Source organism: Perca flavescens, chromosome 10 (genome assembly GCF_004354835.1).
Source record: "Perca flavescens isolate YP-PL-M2 chromosome 10, PFLA_1.0, whole genome shotgun sequence".
NCBI lineage: Eukaryota > Metazoa > Chordata > Actinopteri > Perciformes > Percidae > Perca > Perca flavescens.
The window spans coordinates 16,886,518-16,901,042 of NC_041340.1; the positions used below are offsets into that span (position 1 = coordinate 16,886,518).

Below are 14,525 nucleotides of genomic sequence, written 5' to 3' on the forward strand. Positions count from 1 at the left end.
AGGAGGAAGAGGAGCAGAGAAGAGACGAAACAGGAGAAGCTGAGAAGGAAAGCGATTCAGAGGACAGTATCATCTCACCACAAGACAAGTAAGATAATTAAAGAATTAAATGATCTCATGATCACAAACGACAGCAACTGAACTTTAAGCAATCTGTTGTTTTCAGATCTAAAAAGATGCACACTACTGCCGAGGAGGCCAGCGAAGATGATGATGATGATGAGGGGGAGAGTAAAATGGGATCCTCCGATGATGACTCGAATGAGTTCAGTGATGAGGATGATGTCGAGCATCTACTTGCACCTCAAGAACAATCACAGAAAAAAGAGTGAGTTCTGATTTTACTTCTCTGAAGGAAAAAAAAGAAAAAGAAAACTACACCCAGAAATATGCATCTCACTTTTTTTTTTTTTTTTTTTTTTTTTTAAATTGTACGTTTTCAGAGAAAAGGACCTGAGAGCTGATGAGAAACCCAAAGGTACGGTTTCTTCAGTCTTTACAATTAAAAGACAGATTGGTTATCTACAAAAAAAACAAAAACCTTGCTTTTTGAAAATGTTGATCCGTTTGATTTCTTTTCCAGCTATTTGTGACAACGTGGACAGTTTTCAAGTGGACAAATCGACAAAATCGGATCACCCAAGTGATTCTGATGAGTTTGACAACTTTTATGGCTAAATGGGTTTTCTCTTAACTGCCAAAACTCAAGAATAGGGAGGACAAAACTCTACCTCACAATTTAGTTACATTTGAGAATTATTTTAAAACAACTTGTTGTTGATGGTTTTGTTTTCTGTTTGATTAGAGACAGATATCTAAATGTTGCATTATTACCCACCATAACTCTACTGCATTAAATACCTATTAAACAATTCTTTTTTTAGACTATTTGAACCATGAAAGAAATAGGATTTTCAGCAGGTTTCTTTCTCCTTCAATCAGAGGCTTAAAAAAAATTGATATAATGCTGTGACAAACAGTAGATGGAAGAGAATAGTACAAAAACAATACAAAGAGTGACAATAATTTATTGAAGAGAGATTGTTATTGTTATTGGTGTTGTGTCTGTGGGACTGATACTCCACCAAACAGACACATGTTTGCCATATAAAAATACACCAGCTGCTTTCGACAGTACAGTAAAGCTTTTTGTTTACATATTTTACACAACGCTCAAAGCTGCTTGCACACTGGTCCTGGTTATGAGCATTCAAAAATCGGAATTTCCTTTTAGATTTTCACCACCTGAGCAGCCAAACAGGGGCTCCCTCTCCTCCCGTCGTCTGATGCAGCGCTGCGCTGAATCAGCAACCTGCCGTAGGTCCCGCCCACCTGGCCTTTGGTCAGCCGTCCAGGATTGACACATACACAGCCGACCACATCCTGAGGTTTTAAAAGACATAATGTGTATACAATAACCCAAAAAGAAAAGTGCCCATCTTAAATGTTTTGCCTTTAGTCAAATAAATAAAATCACATCATGTTGACTTACAGAAGTTAACGTGATGTTTAAATTGTTTCTTGGACTCATAGCTACATTAACTTCTTAAAATGTGTGGTTTTTTGTATTATGAAACGGAACTCATAGCTGTACTTATTTTCATATTGACAATGCATTAAAAGACTGTTGAGCCCTTAACCAATAACTAGACTAAACTTTAGTGTAGAGGATGTGAACCCAAACACGAGCTCTGTACCTTTACAAAGTAGCGCAGCTCAGAGGGAATAATGAGGATGTCGGGGGTCAGCGGCATCTGTCCGAAGCTCTGGAACTTCTCATAATCCATGTTCACCTCCTCCACAGGCGGGTACAGCGGGTAGTAACTGGAGATGAAAACACAAACGTGGGGGGTGTATTAATGTTGGAGCATCTTTAAAAACAGAGAACAAGTGAACTCTTTCAGGACTCGTACCTCCGCTGGGTCAGCATGTGTTTCAGTATGCGAGAAAATCTGTCTGATCCAGTGCCGCTGCAACACAAGACATTTTCAATTTTTAACATAATACCGTACAGTGATGCCATTCATTGAAATATATACGGTAATCAATATTATGCAACTACTGCTTCGGATATCTGAGTAGAAATCCAAAGTGTGGCAGAGAGGTTTGTTCATGTGAAAATGTAAGAATCACACAAAACATTCAGTTCTTTAAGACATTTTCCTCTCAAATTCATTTCCAACCGAGCTCCATTGCTTAGTGTAGGTATGTGAAAATTAGAACTCTTCCTCACCAGCTGATCTCCTCTGCGCCCATGTGGAACAGGATGTCAGTGGACGTCAAACCAAAGGTCACACCGTCGATCAGCAGAGTGCAGGGGTCAGGGACCAGGGTGACACGCTGCAGAGTGGGAAGAAAAACACTGTATAAGACTGATATGTGCATTAAAAGTAATAATTTGAATCTTGTTGATAACAAGTCGGAAAGAGGTGTTGCTAGTTGACCCATTTTAAGAGCAGCATCAAATCTAAAGTTTAACTCTATACTATTACATTGAGGCTTTCCCTGATTGCTCACAAGCCTGTTTCATGTTCTCATCAGCAAGCGAGAAACACTTGTTTAGTTTATGTGTACAATCCTACACTTAGGTCTCTGTGTGTCTGACCTGGACCTGGTCCTTGCTGAGGTTGGGCAGGGTGAAGGGAGGCTGTGGGTAGATAAAATGATGGTGGATGTCTCTCTGGGAGGGCACAAACACCAGGCGACAGCCAACACTGGATAGAAGAAAACAAACCGGTCTTGAAGGTCCGCAGGAGCTTAAATCATGGAATCATAGTTTCATAGTAGTTGAGATATGAGACATACCTTTTGGTGCCATCCACAATGCTTTCGAGACATCTTGAGAAAATGGCCTCAAATGTCTCAGTCACCTGAGCTTTCTATTTGAGAAACAGACGGAGATAGAGATGGACACATCAATTAATGATCAAATCAACTCGATTTGAAGAGCTGGACAAAATTAATTAATTTGGTGAACAAAAGGAATTCACATGGCCACGTATTGACTTTGGATGTTCAAATCAGATTGTTCTAAAATGCAAAACATTAGATCGAGGAGCAGTGGGTATTCTGGTATAAAGACACAAAATGCCAACTGTTAGATGTACCTCAATTTGTTCATGCTTGGAATCCACAAACGGCCCGAGCTGGAGAAGAGAAAGAAGAATTAGAAAACCCAAACATAACAGGCAGTCACGTCACAACTGTGTTACTGTAAGCTAGTAAACTGTGACAGAAGATATGAGCATTTTGTGCATCTTGCAACATGCATGCATGCAAGTATGTATGTACGTATTGTCCATCTGCATGTGGAAGAAATGCTGATTCTGATAAAGCAAAAAAGTAATTATACCAGCAGGCAGACATCAGGACGATCCCTCACAATGACATTGATTAGGTCCAGCAGAGGGTCAAAGGTCAGACTGTTAGAGGGAGTGTACGGTCCACATGCCACCAGTACGTTCATCGGCTCTGCAATCACATGACATGACATGACCAGTGGGTATGCAATGTACATAAAAAGGGACAAAGAACTAAAACTAACTTTGACAAAAACCGACGGCACAGTCTCTCCTGATATTGTAGATGAAGGACCTTAGCGTTAAACTTAATAACGGTTTCCTCTTTTTCTTTATTATGTGTTCCCTTTTGGACATGTTTTGTTTTAAAGAGGTCTTTAGAGAGAAAGGTCAAGGGCGGTCTTCTGAAGTGGGTTTACTGGTGAAACGCCCATGAAAATGTAAGATGGCTATATATATATATATATATATATATATATATATATATATATATATATATATATATATATATATATATATATATATATATATATATATATATATATATATATATATATATGGCAGTATACATGATATGAAGGCTTTAAGGATAAACATTTAATCACTATATTTGCTTGAAATTATGTTAAAAATGTTATCAACCGAGGGGGGCCTGGGTAGCTTACCTGTTAGAGCGTGCGCCCACATATAGAGGTTTACTCCTCGACGCAGCGGCCGCAGGTTCGACTCCGACCTGCGGCTCTTTGCTGCATGTCATTCCCCCTCTCTCTCCCCTTTCATGTCTTCAGCTGTCCTATATAAATTAAGGCCTAAAATGCCCCAAAAATAATCTTAAAAAATGAATAAAAATGTTATCAACCAACATCGCTTACCTTCATCCATCTCGGTTTTCACCTCCGAAGTGTAGAAAGGAAGAGGGACTCCCTAAAAAAAGGACAATGATACACAAACAGGCCCCAGTTCTAAAAGCGGAGATTTTAAAGCAACATTTCAAGTAAATGTTGCTTTGTAAAGGAATTATCTTTGGCTCTCTTTATGTGTCTTTTGAAAAAAACGTGTTAACCTGTTGCTGACCTCATAGAGTTTAGAAGCCATCAGTTTTCTTCCTGTTGTGTTCATTCCCTCCATCACGACCACCTGAGGAAAAACGAACTGAGTTTCATACACTGCAGGGAGGCGGGTATTTATTCTAATGTGGGAATTGTTGTTTGCTTGTCAGAGTTCTCGGTCAGACGCTGGGTGAGTCTCATGCCCAGGTCCTTGGCATACTCTGTTACTCTTGGTGGCTGTGTAACCTGCTGCACACACACCTCAGTGCACAGGTAAAGGAGAGACCACCGCTTTGTGTGAGCTAATTACTGCAATCACAATGCACTCTGGGGACTTACAATTAGGGCTGAAAGATTTTGAAAAAATAAAATAAAAATCAAAGTGCGATTTTTCTGCCAGATTGTGCAATTACAATTCGATTTGCAATTTATTTATTTTTAAGTTTAGCCAAAGTTCAATATTCACTGTGTAACAGATAAAACGTGTCATGGAGCATTATAACATGAGGCACCATCAAAACTGCTCTGTATTCCTATGCGGGGATGAGAACAAAGATATGTTTTTCTTTTAATAAACATGGAACATTGAACACTCAAACAGAACATTTATCACCAAAGCTTAAGTTATAATAAAAAACAATTCCAATAAAAAATATCAGTACTTTCCTGTGAACTGAAATGTCTCATATGCCTCAGTTCAATAGCGGCATCTATGTATAATATGTTTAATAAAAATATTTAAATAATAAAAATAAATGAAAAATCCACTGAAAATAAAATAGGACATTTCTGGAAACAATCTGTGACATTATTGCAGCATTCTATCTATCTATCTATCTATCTATCTATCTATCTTATGAAATAACAATAAATATAATAAAAAAAGGAATAAAAAATGTTAAACTAAATGTTACATTCAACTAAAAATTTCAAATTTGATTAATCGCAGTCTTCACGATTAGCTAATTACATTCTTTCAAATCTCGATTTAAAAACTATTAACTGTTCAGCCCTACTTACATGGCAGTATCATGTATACTGCCATGTAAGTAGGGCTGAACAGTTCATTTCTGCTGCTTTCGGTACTCTTCTACAATACAACAAACTGCTTGTTGAATTTAAAACGTTCTTTTATGGACTAATTGGACATTATATTGAGTATAAAAGGCATTACTAAAACAAGAATGAAAGTTACATTTTAAAGTGCAGTTTTCTGCTGATATTTTCTTTCAACTAACAAAATATCTGTTTGGTGTCTATTGTCATGTGTGGAAGCCTTTCGCGATGTGTATATTGCGCCGGTTGATATTGCGATGACAATAAAAATACGCCATATTGTGCAGCCCTAGTTAAAATTACTTTCAAAGCCGACCCATCTGTAACTTGATCTGCCAAGACAAGACATCTCCTTCTGCTCACCTGACCAGGAAACAGGGAATACTCTTTAAGCTCCGATAGGTCAACAGGTACTTGCTGACCACCTTGCTCCGGTCCCGCCTCCAACAGAACAGAGTGTGCATTCAGTTTGCCATTACTGTCGCAGCAAACCTGACCCAACACTGTTATACTGTCCTACAGGTGAAGAGACATAAAGCACAGCAGTCAGGCTAAACCTAATTATACAAATGCATTTAATAAATTATCTTTATTAAATTGAATACATTGTATCTAGTTTAAGTCAGGTAAAACAACAAACATGGAGCACATTGAGAAGTTATATTGTTTCCTAGTAATAACTAGTCAAGATAAGTATGTTTAACCTGTAGGGATATACTGTACATACCATGACTAACATTTTCCTGCATCTAAGTTAAAATATATTCAACAGCTGACTAAAATGCACCAAGTTCAGCACCAAGCTGCTTTTACATTTTTTCAATAAGTAAAACTGTAGGCTAATTAGTTCAGGGTTAAACATTTAGGAATAAAACTTTGCCAGAGTAAAACATCAAATTATAACTATAAGCTATCCATGGTGTTTTCCAAACTTTTGGAAATTAAAGGTTTAAGGCTTTCATGATTTAAGAGGTTTTTCATAGCTGTAACACCTCTGTACCTGAGCAGGCAGAGAGACGGGGGAGAACTCCTCGATGTTGAAGTGAGACCTAAGGCCGTCGCCAAGCTCCTCTATCTTTTCCGTCAACACTGGGGAAAATCCATGCAAAGACTTCAAACAATGTGTAACAACCGTTTCTATTTATCTGACCAGAGTGTATACCGTTTCATCTGTAATTTAATAGAAATGTATAAGTGTCAGTTATGCCATTGGGCAGTTTTTTTTTTTCTTCCCTCCAATGTAGTTTTGTCTCTTACCATTTCGAACATCGCGCAGCCTTTGGAACATGTACTTGTAGCTGCAGCGGAGGGAGTCTTCAAGCCCTTCCAGGAGCTCCAGCTGGACGCCGGCGCCCGGAGTCTTCCTGCCTGCCCAGCGGGTTCCCTGCACAGCCCCGAATGTAACCACCACCTCCCCTTTCCCTCCTCGCTGGCTGTACTTCTGTGAGGGTGTTGCACTTTTAAAGAGAGAAGGGAAGAGTCAGGTCACAGTGCAACATTAACATGTGGTTCAGAGGATTTAAAAATGATTTGTTTTCTGTTGTTGTCATGGGCACAAGATTATGCAATAAGTTCACTTCAAAGTGTTAAATAGGCCAATGAAATGCACATGAAGATCCATTTAAACTAAACGGTCAGTTGGAATTAAAGGTTTGGTTTCTACTACTATTATTATATTTGTCACGTGTTAACAAAAGTGATACAGAAAACGGATGAAGATGAATGGATGGATACAGAAAGTTGACTATTTCTATAAAATAAGGAACACATTATTTTAATGTTAAGTGCCGAGTACCTGGGAGAAAAGCTGGCAGGAGACAGCAGCAGGCCCGGGCTGGCCAGCAGAGCGGCACTTCTTTTTGAATGAGGGTTTTCAGGAGTGGTCAGTGCTCGCTTCTGAGAGCCCTAAACACACACACTTTAAAAGTCTATATCTGAACAGAAACACTGTCTCTGAAGTCAAAAGAGACTGCTTACCTTAGCAGGTGTAGAGTAAGCATCTAGTAGATTCTCCTCCTCTTCCTCAGCTTTGATTCTGAACAAATGTCAAGGACTGTATCACAATGACATTATCCTACACTCATGATAGACAAAAGACAAGAGAAGGTGCTGGATAGTCAAGCATTAAGAGTTCACTGTGAAAGATACATGTCCTGTAGTGTGTGGATGTCTCTGGTTCTGTTATGAGTTTCTTCTTTTCTGAGGATTTGTTTGGATTTATTTCTCTTGTTTAACACCTGCAAAGACAATGAACCTGCTGTAAATACAAAATGACGGTGAGGACAGTGTATATTGACTAACAGAGGGCCAAGCTCAAAGCAACAATATCAGTAACACAATGCATATGGCATGTGACAAAAAGAAACAATCAAATCAAAGAATCAATGTTCCTGTTACCTCATGTTCAAATTGCTCCAGGGTGTCCAAGGTGAGTTTTAGTCCATTTTTTGTGGTGCTGTAGGCCACCCACTCCAGCACCATCTCATCTGCCTGTATTCTGTTACAAATACACTGCTCCACCACTGAGGGACACAGGAGATATGAAAGATTGGAAGGAGAGCAGGTAACAACAAGATGACTGCAAACACAGTATACTGAGGCACCTTTAACGTGAATACAGATGCTTTTGTATGCCACTGAGACATAATGCACATTCAATGGTTGGAAATCACTGTATTTTTGACATTTTACTGAATTTCCTCATTTATCACAGCCTCAGGAGATAAGACACAATTTGATGTAAATGTGGGAGATTTGTAGGGCTGCCACCTCTTAGTCGATTAATCGGTCGTTTTGGTCTTAGTCGACTAAGATTTCTTTAGTTGATTAGTCATTTTTTATGCTTATTCATGCTTAATTACTCATTTCCAAGAAACTTATGAGCACATTTATGGTAAACACAAGATTTAAAGTGGTGCTTTTGCAGGATTAATTGTGGAGAAACTCAGTTTTACAGATGGTTAATTAACTACATTTATATTGTGCTTTTCTAGTCTTAACCACCTCTCAAAGCGCACAGCTCTGTCAATTAAATCAACTAATTGATTAGTCGACAAAATTGTATAAGTGTTAGTCGACTAAGAATTTCTTTAGTCGAGGACAGCCCTAGAGATTTGCCCACCTGCAGTCACTGTCAATGTTTGGCATTAAAAGAACCAGACTTTATTGCATAGGTAATAATAAGACAGGGCACAAATAACAAGAAACCTCATAAACACCTTTAAAAAACAGACACTGTAACGTCGAGTAACGCTACACCCTGGTGACTATTTAGTAGGTTGTTGGGGTTAAGTTAATGGTATTCTTAGCTACTTTTGTTGACATATTTTTCTAGAAAATGTCACCAAATTAGAATTTTTTAGCTACTTACTCTTGTCGAGGACGGAGTCATCTTGGCAGGGTATGTCGAACATTTCCAGCTCTGATTTTAGGCTTTCTCCGCTTACTAGTGCCATTGTTTGTTTTTCTAACTCTATCGTTATCTTTACTAGCTAGATTTTGTAACGTTAGTTATGGAGGATAAAACGTCTGACGGTCCAATGTTTTGATGATACTTTGGTAGCTAACGTTAGCTGTGCTCTGACTTCATAGCAACACCGACGAACCAATTGATAAATAATGCGATTTCTAAATACTAGCCACATCAATAAGCTACACGTTAGATAGCAGAATAAATCTGATGAACGTCAGATGCTTATTTCATTTTACCGCGAAAAAGGGCTGCTGGTGTTGGCGGCCGGAACTTACGTCACACCCCAAAACAATAATAAGCGGAAATCAGCAGCGCCAGAAAATAAAAGCCTCTAACGCCCTCTTGTGGTCGCCATGAGAGTATTTATTTAGTTTTAGCCCTCAGCCCTGTCGAAACATTTTTACGTTTAACTAGTCTTGTTTTTCTAGCTTAACTTTAACTGATGCAAACTTACAATCTCAATAAGAATGTATAAATTACATTATATTGTACGGATGTTCATGTTATTGTTTATTTGGATACACAATAAAACAATTATTTAAAAAAACTCAACAAAGGATGATCTCAGATCAAAAATTAAGTTTAATGTAAATCTCTGTTGGGAACGTTTTTAAAACTGTTAAAACAACTGGTGGAACACACACACATAACAATAAAAAAAAAAAAAAAAAATAATACATTATTTAAATTTGAGGCTGATAAGATTCTATCACCCTCACGTTAACAGTACAACATGCACTACTACCCCACTTTATATTGCAAAACAAAATGGTCCCACAGCCTTGAACCAGAACAAAACTCTTTCAAGACAAACACAGACATGCTCAGATTTCTCTTCTGGTGGCAACATCACTCTCAGGATGTTCTTCCATCTGTGAAAGTAATGACGAGGTGGTAGATTGTGGATTAAAATCACATGTCTAAAAGCACTGAAGTGCTGCTATAGTAGCTGTAGTTGGTAGCAAGTGTGAACAACAAACATCCCCCTCACCTGAGCTGAGTGGCACCTGTCCCTGGGAGTGAATTTCCATGATGTCACCCTCCTCAGTGATTCACGGAGGGAGGCTGAAAGGTCATGAGTGTCACGCACCTGACAAACATACATATTGGAGGCACATCTGACTTCTGTCACACTATCAACACGCATACATGAACATTTCTGTAAGTAACAAGTCTATTTACAGTGTATAGCATATAACCTGATAACATATTTGCCAGTGGCTTCATTGTAAATAGGAGAGTTGTGGAATGAACTATAACTATATGCATATACATGTTTAAAATAGTTTTTATACCACACCTTCATGCTGTTCAGACAGGCAGTTCTGAAGTCCACATTACTGCTGCAGCTCACAACACTGATAGACGAACTGAGAATCACCTCAGCAGCTGATCGCAGCTTCTCTTGGTCCTTAACACCCAAACATATACTATTAGGGCCCAAATCAATTATTGATTTTCAATAATGTATTGATTCTTTTTTCCAATTCATTAATAATTATTTGATCTATAAAATGTCAGAAAAAAATTAAAATGACCATCGCCCAAAACCCAAAGACATTCAATTTACACTGATCAAACAGAGGACAAGAAGCTATAACCTGCAAATATTTGACATCTTTGCTTAATAAACAACACCAACAGTATACTGATTATCAAAACTTTTGTTGATTAATTTTTCTGTTGAATAGTTGTTGAATCGCTACACACAGTCCAAAAAAAAAAAAAAAACTAATGTGATTAAAAAAACATTTCCTCTCTGCAGTTACTGTGTATGCGTATGTCAGACTTGCTTTTTTTCTGCGATTTTGGGCTTTCAGTGTGTTCTGCAGCTCAGTTTGCAGGGCTTTTGTGACTGATTGCCTGTTGTTGTTCAGAATATCCTCCAGGTAGTGCTCTATCAGCACCTCTGTGGCTGTGGGAGGATCACAGACATAAAAAAGTAAGAAAGACCAATTTTAATGCAGTGTTTTGTGATAATACATGCAGCTGTCTCTCACCCATCAGATCAGAGAGGTGGCAGTTGAAAGGGTCACTGTGCTGCAGAAAGAGGTAAAGCCGGAGACTCTGCTGCATTGGCAGAAGACTTGATTCTTGCTCTGGATCCTTACAGGGTTCTTGCTCTACTGTGTACACCATGCCACTGCTGTGCACATGATCTGCAAAGGATGTTTACAACATTTTTTGCAAAGGAAAACATGACAAGGAAATGAAAGGAAAACATGATTATTAGTGACGATATTTACTTTTAATCAGTGAACACCGCAAGTCCTCACGAGTTGAAGGCACACTGAGCGGTGGATTGTAACAATCGCATGTGCGTATCATTGTGGTATTGGCAGACACACCTTTGGGGTGGGTAAGTAACTGTTACAACATTTGGTTTTACAGCTTTAGTTTTAATACTTGAGTTCACTTAAGCTCAATGAGTTAACAGGCGTTTACCTCCTAATGCATCCCTTTTCAGACCAGAGTAAACCAAACTTCACCAATTTAATAGTTGTGACAGAGGATGTTCTCTCTAGCAGCCTAAGACCAGAGTGGACAGTATTATTGGGCCTTTTTAGTTTAGTATCTGTACTGTGAATGAAAAAGCTTCTTGTGATTTACAGTATGTAGACCTGTGGTTTTGCTCGTGGTTGTAAGTCAATGTGTAATCTACACTGACAAGAAACACTTATTATGCAAGAGTGGTTTCTGAAAAATCAGCAACATTTTAAGTGATTCAGAGATTATTTAGTAATGATTAATCTTAGTTCCACAAAAAGTGTCTCTTAACAATAAACATGCAGCTCTCTCACACATGGTTTAGCTTTATCCTAGATTCAAGTCAACTCTAATTCATTTAACTGATTGCCTAAGAGAAAATTTCCCTCGGACTAAATTAAGGCTTACATTAGACACTAAAGAAGAAAGAATATCATTCAAAAAGGCTGGACACAAAAGGATTTATTTGACTATTTCACTGGAGACCAACCACCTGCTTGCCATGTACTCTGACATGAGAAACCCATACAGAAGAATTATGTTAATAAGCCATTACTTTTCAGTTGAAAAATTCAAAACACTAATGGTGATCACACCTGCAAAATGTTGCACTTTTCAAAAATTTAAAAAAATTAATTTTTTAAATCACCTATGGAAACCGAGGCAAGATTAAGGGTATGATTAGATGTTGGCTACTAAAACACATTTAGGTAAGGTCTGGGAAATGTCATGGTCAAAGTTAAATCTGACAAATGAAAATACAGATTTCTAGTATAAGACAGGATGGAAACCTGAGCGTGCAATGTCAAACTCATTTTAAACCCATCTTCCACCCCAAGTCTCTGCTGTGAGAATGTTTCTATGCGAATGCACAACTACTTCTTGCACAACTACTTCAGAACTAACTGTCCACAATAAACATAAACTGCTAGTGCAGACGGATTCCATGTGGACATAATTCACAGGAGACAGATTTATAAAATGCAGTGACAACCATTTCACTGCTGGAGCCCAGATTTTCAGCGTTGAAGCCCTTTGTCTCTAAGTGCTATCACTTTAAGATTTTTTTGTTACTGCATTCTGTGTGTGTGTTCCTTTTTCTACGTCCATTGCGCTGTCTGGTTTCAGTCATATTATTCAAATCATAGGCCTTTTGTGATCCATCAAAGTTTTTGTGGGCAGCTTCAGGCCTGGGCTGCGTGCTCATCTCTAAAAAATAATCAATTTAATAAGTGTTTCCGGACAGGAATTAACTAGACTTCTGCTTTGACGTTGGCCAAGGAAACCAGCCCGTAGGTAATGACCTAAAATGTATCTTGGCCATCAGTATGTGTTGTTCCCATCAGTGGTTGTTGCCTACCTTTGAAGGAGGAGCAGTGAAGACCGTGTAGGCCCAGTTCCTGACAGTCCAGATGAGCAGGGAGGTTCTGGAAGAAGGTGGAGGGGCCTGCCACAGGAACATTACTGGGGCCAAATACCAATACCTGGACACGTGAAGTCAAGGAACACTAATCCAAATCAGAAAGGAGCAGCGGTTCTACTCTTAGTTCCATCCACAGAACAAACTAGTTCTGTTCAAGCATAAATCTGACTGTGAACAAGACCCAACAACTTGAACTTCTTCACTTGGGAGTAGTGCCTCACTCACAATCCTAAGGGAGCAATCCACTATTTTACAGCAGGAAATGACTAAGCTAGGAGGTGTTGACCCTCATCTCTGCTTTAACACAAATTTTTCCCAAGTGTGCACATGAAGTCATCAAGCTAGCGGAACGTCATCTTAAAAAAGCAGAGACGCAATCCCGACACCCTCCATAACTCGCACCTAGAGATTCTGTCTGTGAAAATCACAAGCAGACTTATGATAAAATTAGCAAAGGATATTTTTATGTGAGTGAGTTGTGTTGCCAGATTGGGATACTGCAGCACACAGGGGCTTAGTAGTGTGACTGGTTGGATGCTGAGCTCCCCAAACAGGCCTTGGTCCATGGCTTTAGGTGGGATACTGAGAGGCACCATGCCTCCAACGACAGGGTGTCCTCCCTGACACCAGCAGCCTTTCTTCACACACTCTGGAGGCCTTTAAACCCAAGGAAAGAAAATCACTTTCTATAAACAAGTAAACACACCAGCATATGCCCCAGTATTTCACACTTGCACACTGTTTAGGCCTACTTCATATTTAATATTTAATAAAATATATGTTTTCATATATACTATGTATGTAGGTTGTATATTTTTATTCTACAGTTGTACTATATATACATGTACATTATTTTCTTTCCTCTGAGTATATCTTTTTTCAGTAGGTGTTCTGGTACTTTATGTAATAAAATCTTGTTATTTTATTTGATCCTATCTTTTTTTAAATCTTATTTATTATCTCTAGTATAATTCTTTTATTTTCTGTATGTGTATGTCCTTGTAACTTACTGCTGTAACACAGTCTTTTCCCAATTCGGGATTAATAAAGTCCATATATCTATGTCTTTTTGTAGGAATAATAGATAAAGACCCACATCCATTCCTATTGGGTTCTATTATGTTTCTACTGAAAGTCAGAAAACATTGATCCACACAAACAACTACACATTAAAAAGTATTACAAACAGCATTACTGACTGTGTACTACAAGTGACGTCCAAGATCCGTGACGGTTGGTTTGCTAATGCAACTGTACTCTTGACCTTCACTCTGCAAAAATATAAACACAACCTTAGCACTTCATACAAACAAGGCCGAGGGGGTTTCACGAGACTAGTCAGCCTTTGTTTGTTATTATGTTGCAACTCCAAAAGCCAAAAGCATTGCAGGCCACTTATACATTCTGATCACTGCTTAGAATTCTTTGTGTGTGAGTAAACTTTACTTTTGCATGTTTATGTACGTATACGTTATGAAACAAAATAGATACATTCTGTGTAATACAGCGTGACTGGATGAACTGTTGCAAAATGTATCAGGCCATTTTGAATAAAACTGTTCTATCATGAGCTTATCTAACCAATGGGAAATTTGCTTTGTCATACCTTAAGTCTCGCTGGAAGGTCTGCTGATTCAGTTTGAACTTGAGGTGGATGTTGATCTGTTAAAAAGAAGCGGCAGTAAAATTTTTGCTAACTATTTTAAAACCATACTGTGGGTACGTGTCAGAGAGAAATA

The 14,525-nt window shown here is 38.4% G+C and overlaps 2 protein-coding genes across 4 annotated transcripts in view; both read right to left on the reverse strand.

Annotated features, from left to right (window-relative positions):
• Positions 1-1,010: 1,010 nt before the first annotated feature.
• Positions 1,011-9,198, reverse strand: pola2 (polymerase (DNA directed), alpha 2). The gene is made up of 18 exons (XM_028589478.1): positions 8,775-9,198; positions 7,802-7,926; positions 7,553-7,641; positions 7,382-7,439; positions 7,200-7,309; positions 6,662-6,861; positions 6,405-6,493; positions 5,768-5,920; positions 4,374-4,436; positions 4,172-4,223; positions 3,353-3,471; positions 3,108-3,146; positions 2,806-2,879; positions 2,606-2,714; positions 2,234-2,340; positions 1,914-1,970; positions 1,698-1,824; positions 1,011-1,383 (listed from the first exon to the last, which is right to left on the reverse strand). Exons 1-18 carry the CDS (start codon positions 8,857-8,859, stop codon positions 1,231-1,233), a joined length of 1,809 nt encoding a protein of 602 aa, XP_028445279.1. The 5' UTR covers positions 8,860-9,198; the 3' UTR covers positions 1,011-1,230.
• Positions 9,199-9,451: 253 nt separating this feature from the next.
• The window catches only part of top6bl (TOP6B like initiator of meiotic double strand breaks), a 6,890-nt gene continuing 1,816 nt past the window's right edge, over positions 9,452-14,525 (reverse strand). For all 3 annotated transcript variants that reach the window (XM_028589770.1, XM_028589771.1, XM_028589769.1), the window contains 9 exons: positions 14,393-14,448; positions 13,986-14,057; positions 13,248-13,443; positions 12,724-12,847; positions 10,877-11,035; positions 10,670-10,791; positions 10,177-10,287; positions 9,868-9,966; positions 9,452-9,748 (listed from right to left, as the gene is read on the reverse strand). In XM_028589770.1, coding sequence (XP_028445571.1) covers positions 9,701-9,748; positions 9,868-9,966; positions 10,177-10,287; positions 10,670-10,791; positions 10,877-11,035; positions 12,724-12,847; positions 13,248-13,443; positions 13,986-14,057; positions 14,393-14,448 — 987 coding nt within the window. In that variant the 3' untranslated portion in view covers positions 9,452-9,700. The remainder of the gene's footprint in view (positions 9,749-9,867; positions 9,967-10,176; positions 10,288-10,669; positions 10,792-10,876; positions 11,036-12,723; positions 12,848-13,247; positions 13,444-13,985; positions 14,058-14,392; positions 14,449-14,525) is intronic.

What these genes read in the sequence shown, in the direction of transcription:
- pola2 (XM_028589478.1), bottom strand. Translation starts at nt 8,859, where the DNA reads ATGGCACTAGTAAGCGGAGAAAGCCTAAAATCAGAGCTGGAAATGTTC. An exon ending in TGGCTTCTAAACTCTATGAG is followed by an intron (nt 4,224 to 4,373) that starts GTCAGCAACAGG and finishes TCCTTTTTTTAG; the next exon opens with GGAGTCCCTCTTCCTTTCTA. An exon ending in CCAAGCATGAACAAATTGAG is followed by an intron (nt 2,880 to 3,107) that starts GTACATCTAACA and finishes TTTCTCAAATAG; the next exon opens with AAAGCTCAGGTGACTGAGAC.